Source organism: Neophocaena asiaeorientalis, unplaced genomic scaffold (assembly GCF_003031525.2).
Source record: "Neophocaena asiaeorientalis asiaeorientalis breed wild unplaced genomic scaffold, Neophocaena_asiaeorientalis_V1.1 scaffold87, whole genome shotgun sequence".
Classification (NCBI taxonomy): domain Eukaryota; kingdom Metazoa; phylum Chordata; class Mammalia; order Artiodactyla; family Phocoenidae; genus Neophocaena; species Neophocaena asiaeorientalis.
The window spans coordinates 1,929,588-1,938,062 of NW_020175432.1; the positions used below are offsets into that span (position 1 = coordinate 1,929,588).

General features: G+C 54.7%; 2 protein-coding genes across 4 annotated transcripts in view; one reads left to right on the forward strand and one right to left on the reverse strand.

Moving 5' to 3' along the window:
- Positions 1-2,074: 2,074 nt before the first annotated feature.
- Positions 2,075-4,354, forward strand: OCEL1 (occludin/ELL domain containing 1). 3 transcript variants are annotated; one of them, XM_024767408.1, is made up of 6 exons: positions 2,075-2,168; positions 2,532-2,708; positions 2,831-3,030; positions 3,245-3,410; positions 3,642-3,695; positions 3,934-4,354. In XM_024767408.1, exons 2-6 carry the CDS (start codon positions 2,631-2,633, stop codon positions 4,054-4,056), a joined length of 621 nt encoding a protein of 206 aa, XP_024623176.1. In that variant the 5' UTR covers positions 2,075-2,168; positions 2,532-2,630; the 3' UTR covers positions 4,057-4,354. The 3 variants fall into 3 exon arrangements, with proteins under 3 accessions (XP_024623176.1, XP_024623177.1, XP_024623178.1); XM_024767410.1 differs by having other exon boundaries at positions 2,082-2,168; positions 4,167-4,340; XM_024767409.1 differs by lacking the exon at positions 2,831-3,030 and having other exon boundaries at positions 2,076-2,168; positions 3,934-4,340.
- Positions 4,355-6,427: 2,073 nt separating this feature from the next.
- Positions 6,428-8,475, reverse strand: part of NR2F6 (nuclear receptor subfamily 2 group F member 6) — an 11,372-nt gene continuing 9,324 nt past the window's right edge. Inside the window, exon 5 of the mRNA XM_024767467.1 lies at positions 6,428-7,162. Within this exon, the coding sequence (XP_024623235.1) occupies positions 6,879-7,162 (284 nt within the window). The 3' untranslated portion in view covers positions 6,428-6,878. The remainder of the gene's footprint in view (positions 7,163-8,475) is intronic.

Consider the following 8,475-nt stretch of genomic DNA (forward strand, 5'->3'; position numbering starts at 1 on the left):
CAAAGCTACCTCCCCTTCCCCCCTGGTACCTACCTCACACTGGACAAGGCAGGGCCCCTAGAGGCCCCACGAGCTCCCAATCTGATAGAGCCAGAGTCAAACACATACCTGTGGGGTCAGAGCAAGGTCTGGAGGGTGGGGGAGGAGTGGGGCCATGCGTGGAGGCCAGCTTGGAGGAGGGGTGTTAGTGCTGGGCCTTCCTTGGGATTGAAAGTGATAATTCAGAGACAAGGCTTAGCCCACCCACTGCCACAGCCTAAGATCTTAGGGCATTGCAGATGCTTCACACAGTCATTCAGCAAACACATGAGAATCAGTGGAGACCCTGCCCTGCCCAGGTCATAGTCTGATCACTTCAGACAAGAACTGGGTGGGCATTGGAGTTGGGACCCTGGAAGGGATTATTGAGCACGAGTCCAGGGGAACTGTGGGTCCTCCGCTCTGCTTACCCCCACTCCAGATGTCATGGGCAAAGTCTGTCAGGGGGGTGACTGAGGGAGCTTGGGAAGGAAGAGTGGACAGGAGGTGTCTGTCCCAAACCATGGGAGCATGACATGCAGGGAGTTGCCCATGTGGACCCCACCCCCACCCCACCCCCAAAACCACCAGGAAGAGCTTTTAAAAACTCTAGTGGCAGTTTTTAAAGCTTTTCTGAAAGCTCTAGTGGCAACTTTTGAAAAATAGATCATAAGAAGGAGGCTCATGCTTGTGACTCAGGGATGGTTCATTATTAGGAAGCATTAGTGGCCACATTAATGCACCAGGAAACAAAAATCATAGGGTGAAATGGTACTTTGTACTGTTCACAGCATCCATTACTCAAAGTCTCTTAATTAAAAATAAGGAATAGATGGATGTTTTCCTCACTGAACTGAAAAACCTCAAGCCAAAGGCAGTGTTGAGTTTAACGGGCAAATATTCGAAGTTTTGCCATCAAAGTGAAGAAAGTGAGGTGGGGATGGGGGGGTGCCCACGGTCCACCCACCCCCTCCCTTGATTTAATATTGTCTGGAGATGCTAGTCGATGAAACTAGACAAGAAAAATGAAATTTTAAAATGAGAAAAGAGGTAAAATTATTTGTAGATAATGCAACTGTCTATATAAAATATCCAAGCAAACTAACAAAAAGCTATTTCAATAAGAGAATTTAGTAAACTAGCAAGGGACTTAATGAATATTTAAATTAGTCTACTATATGCAAAAAAAATAGCTGCAAAATATATTGGAAGATACCATTTATAATAGTAAAAGATACACTATCTGGTTAAATTAACATCCTTGATATACAGAAAGCTCCTAAAAATCAAAAAGAAAGAAAAAAAAAGACTTGCAGGAAATAGGAAAAGAAATACAAATGGTTTCTGAATTTTTTCACACACCATATTAGATTAGGCAAGATTTAAAACTTTGAAAGTACACTTACAGGAAACTGTGATACCAATGAGTTTGCAAAGGTTGTGGGAAAACCAGCTGATTAGAGCATCAATGGCACAACCTCACTGAGGAAAAACTTGACAGTATTTTTCCAAATTAAAATACACAGGTCCCTTTTGCCAGGGCAATTCTGGGCAATTCCACTTCTAGGAGTTCCACATAATCCTCCACAATCGGCCAAAGAAATGTGCACTTGAATCTTTTTTCTACAGTATTGTCTGTAGTGAGGAAAATGTGTCATTGAATTAGAATCTCTCTGGAAGGAGACACAATTAACTGCTGCCTCTGGAGACAAGGGTGGGTGAGAAATTCACTTTGCCCTACGCCTGTTTTCTATCTGAATTTTCTAAACATGCCTCCAATAATTATTTAAAGAAATATTTTTAAAATATAACCGCTGGAAAAAATACATATAACCAATGAGTAAATAGATAAATACAAGTTCTCCAAAACCACCAGTTTTTCAGACTGAGGGTCGGAAAGGGTGGGTCACCAGCCCCAAACACAGGTAGCGGTGGTCTCTGTTGGACTCTGGGCAAGGGTGCGGTTCCACTTTCAGGTTTGCCAAACCCCGCCCCCTTGCCGCCAGCCCCGCCCTATACCGCCAGGCCCCGCCCCCGACCTGCGGAGCGACCCAGCCAGTTGAGTCCAGCCTTTAGTTAATGCACTACACGGACTCGAGCGCCTCTCTTCGGGAGCGGACCCAGACTCGGAGCCCCATACGCTGGGACAGGTGACCCCGGGAGGGAGTGGTTCTTGCGGCCTGCTGCAGGGCCGGAGATGCCGGGGGTCTTCTCGGGGGCGGTGTCCACGGGCTCCACATACGCCTGCGGCCTAGGTTGCGGCCGCGCAGGGGTTAACGCGGGCCAATCCTGGGCTGCGTGGTGACGTAACGGTTCATAGCGCTCTTTCGGGTTACGCACTGGGGGCGGGGTCTGGGGGGGGATCTCTGAAGGCCAATGGCGTGCGTCTATGCAAATAAGGGCGGAGCTGGAGAACGCGCAGTTGGTGGAGAATTGGCCGCTCCGTGAGCAGCTTCCCCGTGAGTCCTCCCACCTTACCCTCCTCCAATCGCATCCTCCTCCTGTGTCCACAGTCCGCCCGCCGACCACTCCCGCCACGCGCGGGCCACGACTCCCCCCGCAGGGCCCGCCCACCGGTGCGGGGACGCCCGAGCGGCACCACCCCGAAGCCGATGCCCACCCGGGAGGCCCCGCAGACCCGCGGCTCCCGGGGGAACTTGCAAACCCGCCCTCCTGGCCCTGGTCCCCCGGTGAGTCTGAACGGGAGGAATGTCCCCAGGCTGAGCCTAGGCAAAGGATACATTCCCCCCTGTATAATGGATCCCGGCTGACCCTCGTTAACTCCAAACCGTGATTCCTGCGGCATCTGCAGCGACTGGTGCCTGGAGGCCTCGAACCCAGCGCGCCCCGCCCTCTGTGCCAGCCTCAGCCCGGAGCACACGGGACAAGGCCCAAGAAGATTGTATTTGAGGATGAGCTGCCCTCCCGGACCCTCCTGGGCTCCAAGAAGCCTGTTAGAGCCGTCCCCGGGGAACATGTGCCTAGGCCCCACCCCGTGCCTGACTATGAGCTGTGAGTGCCCCCCTGTGGTTCCTGACTTCAGGGAACATGGAAGGAGCACTGAGGCTGGGGCTTTGACAAGTGAATAAGAGTTTTACCAAATAGTAAACAGAGAAAAAGGGCATTTGGGGCTAGGAACCCAACATGGACAAAGAAAAATTACACTGATTGGGGAAAAGGGAGGAATTCTTTACACTCATACTCTGACCCCCTGTCAACCTGGTAGTAAGTATCCACCAGTGAGCAACGAGAAGGATCGGAGCCGCTATGCTGCAGTGTTCCAGGACCAGTACCCAGAGTTCTTGGAGCTTCAGCAGGAGGTGGGCTCTGCACAGGCAAAGCTCCAGCAGCTGGAGGCCCTGCTGAACTCACTGCCCCCACCCCGAAGCCAGGTTAGCACCCAGGTGGAAACCCCCATCCTACAACCCTTCCAGGTAGCCCAGGCCTCCGGAAACCCACTGGGTTCAGATCTCTGGGCCTCTTCCTCCTCCAGGCTGGGCAGGCACCACAGCACATAGGCCAAGATCAGCCCTTGACAAGGTCCACTTTGTCTGAGCCTCAGTTTCCCCATCCCTCCTTGGGTCCTGTGCTCCCTGAGCACCCCCTTCCTTCTCCTTTGGCAGAAGGAGGCCCATGTTGCTGCCCGTGTCTGGAGGGAATTTGAGAAGAAGCAGTTGGTGAGTCATGCCTCTTGAATCCTACAGCCTGTCCTTTGCACCCCCCTACACATACACACACACACACACACACACACACACACACACACACACTCTCCCAGGAAGCTGGGACACTGGTGCCTGCCCAGTTTCAAGGAAAGAAAACTGAGGCTCAGAGAGGAAAATGCAAAAGGTCAAGCAGCTTGAGAGCCATAGGCCAGACTGCCACAAGGACTTACCTGGATCTTGCCCTGCTCAGGACCCCAGCTTCCTGGACAAGCAGGCTCGCTGCCACTACCTGAAGGGCAAACTAAGGCACCTCAAGACTCAGATCCAGAAATTCGATGACCAAGGAGACAGCGAGGGCTCTGTGTACTTCTGAGTGTCCTGGCAAACAGGCAGAGGGAAACACTGGAGTCGGGGTGCCACCGTGCCCTTGCTTCTCTTCCTACCTCCTGGCCTTAGCTCTTGCTATTGCCCCGCCTGGGGTAGCCGTCCCTGATTTCAGATGCCTTCGCCCTTGAGGCTGAGATCTGATGGTCCCTCCTCCAGGAAGGCTTCTCAGGACCTCCTCCAGGACCCCCATGGAGATCCCAGATCTCAGCCCATCCCCTGGAAGAGGTCCTGCTCTTCATCCCAGTGGAATAAACACTTATTAAATACCGACTGTGTACAGCTGCTTGAAACTCCTGATTTCACTCGTTGTCACCAAAAAATTGTTCTTCCATTTTCCAGAGGAAAAAAATTAAGGTTCTGAGAAAGGGACTTGTCCAGGGTCTCTGGGTGAGCTGTGAACCCTAGTCTGTCTGGGGGCGCTCCCTCTCCTCTAAGAGCCTTCAAGTGGGAAGCAGAGGGGCTGACATCTAGCATCACCTCCTTGGCCAGGAGGGTCCCCTGATGTCCACTGCATGCCAGGCCCTGGGTAGAGTGGATGGGACACAGGTAGCACCAGGCTCTGTGTGGGGCCCTGTGATGGTGGCCCAGCAGCTACTTTGAGTCTTGGCCTCCCAGGGGAGTCACAGGGAAAAGGGACAGTCAGGAAGACTGTGGGCAGGGAAGGCAGTGCCAGCCACTGGGTCACAGAGAGGCCTCAGTCCCAGGACTGATCCTCAAGAAACCCATGTCCTCAGGGAAGAGAGCCTGGTGTGACAGAGCAATGACAGAGGTCTGGACCCGGACAGCAGAGTCCTAACAACCAGGGAGGCTCAAGATGTCTTCCTGCCGAAGAGGCCATATATGGGTAGGGTTTTGTAGGAGAAGTAGGAGTTCAGCAGACAGGCCTGGACAGGCATCCAAGTCTCTGGCCGACTGGAAGCAGGACAGATACCGTGGTCTTGGTCAGTCCACAGATGTTCTGTGAATCTGAGAAATGGGGCATTGCTGTCCAGGCCAACTGGAATGGACAGACATTCACTTATGCACAGTACAGCTCAGAAAACACCTACCGATTAGAAACCAGCCCAGCCACCAATGGGAGAGCCCAGTAGCCTCTCCATCCCATTCCCACCTCAGTCCCCTTCCAGGAACAGAGCATACCCAAGAGACCCTCGTTCTTTCCTCTCCATCTTCCCAGACCTCCTCCGAGACAGACATGGGGGAGCCTGGGGTGCCAGTGGAGAGCATTTTGGGGGACTGGGACTGCCTTAGGGCTGAGCACTGGCCTAGCCTGCAGGGTGAGACCTGAGCTCTTTGCTGTTTTCAAAGGGGCATCTTTGATAAAGGGCTTGTCTTTGCCTGACAAGACCTGTCAGGATCAACAGGTGCCCCCCACCACCACGATCTGGGCCCTTTCTAGCCATCCCCTAGAGCCACAGTCCTGGCAATACATTCCATAGGTGCCTTTCCCACCACAGAGCTGAGCCACAAACTTCCGAGGACAGGGTGGCAAGCTCCCTGGTGCTGCATCACTGCACATCAACTCAAGTCCACATTTCAAAGTCTGTCCTTAGAGGTCCTCACCTTCCAAGTGCCAATTTTCAAAACAGGAGGTTTTTTTAGTTACATGTGAGAAGAAACCAAATTCAAACTGGCTCAGGCACAAAAGGGGAAGTCTGGGCTCATGGAACTTAAACACCCGAGGGTTTCAGGTATGGCTTGATGCAGGGAAATTGGTCTTTCTCTTTTGGCTCTGCTTTGCTTTAATGATATCCTCCGAATTCCCAACCCTGCCATTGAATCTCATTGGCCAGCTCTGGGCCACGTGCCCTCCCTAAAGCAGTCGCTGTGGCCAGGGAAATGGAGGGTTCTGTCTGGGCTGAGATCATGTGACAAAACTAGCCCCAGATGTTTCTCCCGAGGATACTGGGGCCCAGATGATTAAGGGCCGACCAAAGAAAATAATAAAGGGAATTCCCTGGCAGGCCAGTGGTTAGAACTCGGCACGTTCACTGCCGTGGGTCCGGGGTTCAATACCTGGTCAGGGAACTAAGATCCCGCAAGCCGTGTGGCACGGCCAAGAAAAGAAAAGAAACAAGCGTTTGGTCTAAGGCTTATGTTAATCTATGAGGCTCACCCTCCTAAGCCAGAATCTGAATTCAAACCTGAGCCATCTGCTAAGCTCAACTCTTACAGACTCACTGGCTGACCTCGGGCCCCCCTTCCTGCCCCCAGCTGCAGACCCCCCACAAAACTGTCCAACAGAAACAGAAAGTAGGGCTGTTGTTAGGTTGTGGGTGTTCCAGATGGCTGGGAGTGGGTAGCCATGGTAGGGCGCCCTCCGTGCCACCCTCCCCTCACAAAGATGACAGAGGCTGTGCAGGTAGGCAACTTCTTTATTATTGGCCTTGATTCATCCATCATGTAGTGTCCAACGTGGATTACGTGTCCAGAGGATCCGCCTGGTACACGCTACCCCTGCCCGGGTGCAGCTGCCCCTCCAGTCCAGATGCCAGGACTTTGTCCATCACACCAGAGAAGCCACTGCACCATGAGTTCATGCTTGGGGCACCAAGGGACACAGCTGTCCTGGGATTGGACCCTCAGTCTCGCCCCTCATCTTGACCAGGGCTTCTGGGGAAGACTTGGCTGGAGCCTAGACAGTCTTTTTTGGTTTCATGATCACTTAGAAAACAAAAAACACAAACATTTCACAGTCTTTAAAAAACAGGAGTCTGAGGAGGGAAGCCGGGGTCCTCTGCCTGGGGGCCCCCCCTGGAGGCTTGAGCATATGTGTCCCTGGAGGTCTGCAGACCCGGCCCTGTCCAGTCACTGGCCCGAGCCGTAGGGCCAGTTGAAGGTACTTCCCGACAGCAGCATGTCTCGGATCAGCGTCTCGATGGGTGTCTTGCCCACCAGGCGCATGAAGAACAGCTGGGAGATGAGGGAGGCGGGGACGGCACGCAGGGCAGGCAGCCGCAGCAGCAGACGCCCAAAGCGCTGGGGCTGCGAAGGGTACTGGGCCCGCACATACTCGGTGAGGGCCACCTGGGCCTTCTCCTGCAGGCTCTCCACGTGCGCTGGGTCCGAGAGGCCACAGGCATCTGGGAGACAAGGGAAAGGTCAGAAGAGGAGGTGGCGGGAAGACACAGGACCCCAGGGCTGACGGGGGAGCGGGGGCACCACTCAGGGCTGTTGATACAGAACGAGGGCACTCAGGAGGTGGGAGATGGGGGCCTAGGGCACAAATGGCAGTGTTGGTCCTCGAGAAATATTAAGGTGGCTTCATCCAAGGACGATGACACAGGGGTGCAGGCAGTGATGTCTCAAGGGTGGAGGGGCCCTGACTAAAGCATTTAGCAGGGAGACAAGTTCTAACCAAGCTCAAGGGGAAGAAGAGGCTGGGGAGGGGACTTGGGGAGGAAAGCAAAGCCTAGAGGGGGTATTCAGACACCCCAGGGGGGCCTGCGATGTGAGTGAAGATGACAGCCCCGTGAATGGGGGCAGAGAAAGTCTCCTGGGGAAATAAGGAGGGGCAAAGCCATATTTATTGGATGAAAGCCACCTCCCGGAGTAGCCTGTGTCTGGTTCCCGCATCCCTGGCCCCAAGGAGACACCTAGTGGGGCCTCCTTCCAGAGTGCAGAGCCAGCTGCGCCACTCCCTGGAATAAAGCAGGGCTTTGGCTGCTGGACGGTTACCAAAGACACGTAAGGAAGCACACGGCTCCGCTCGGAGTCCCGCCCCTCGGTGGGAGGGGCTCCAAGCCACACCCCCTACCCTCTCCAGCTCAGCGAGGGGTGGCCCCTGGAGGCGGGTCAGGGGGCAGGTTGGGAGCCCTGGGTCAGAGGTCTAGGGGCCCAGGAATCTGGGAGTGGAGAGCCCAGGGGAACCCAGAACCAGGTGTCAAGGCACCCCTGCCTGGCAGCTCTCCATAAGTGGTAACAAGAAGAGAACCCTGATTTGGCAGATGAGGGTCAGAGGGTTTGGGGAGGACAACAGAGATCAGGGAATGAGGGCCAGAACCAGGTGGGGGGACCTCTCCTCCCGCGCCCCCCCACTTGTCATTCTGTTGTCAGTGCCCACTGAGCACGATGATGATGAGGGGGTGAAGGATTGGGGGGTCTCAGGGAGCCTGGGAATCAGGGAGAGGGGCTGTGGGGCCGTGAGTCACGGGGCCGTGAGTCACGGGTCCGGACAGGGATCGAAGTTCTTAGGGAGACCTGGGATCGGGGGTGGGGCCATCAGGGTGTCACACCGCCCGCATCACCTCCTCCACTGTCCCCCATCAACGCTCAAGGCGCTTTCAGGGACACAAGTCTGGCTAGCTGTGGATCGGGGAGTGGAGGGCTAAGGCGGCCGGGGCCAGGGTCAGGATCTAGGTCGCACCCCTCCCTCCCACCCCTCCCACGGCCTCCCAGCCCCCCA

What these genes read in the sequence shown, in the direction of transcription:
- OCEL1 (XM_024767408.1), top strand. Translation starts at nt 2,631, where the DNA reads ATGCCCACCCGGGAGGCCCCGCAGACCCGCGGCTCCCGGGGGAACTTG. An exon ending in CTCCTGGCCCTGGTCCCCCG is followed by an intron (nt 2,709 to 2,830) that starts GTGAGTCTGAAC and finishes CGGCATCTGCAG; the next exon opens with CGACTGGTGCCTGGAGGCCT. An exon ending in CCCGTGCCTGACTATGAGCT is followed by an intron (nt 3,031 to 3,244) that starts GTGAGTGCCCCC and finishes TCAACCTGGTAG; the next exon opens with TAAGTATCCACCAGTGAGCA.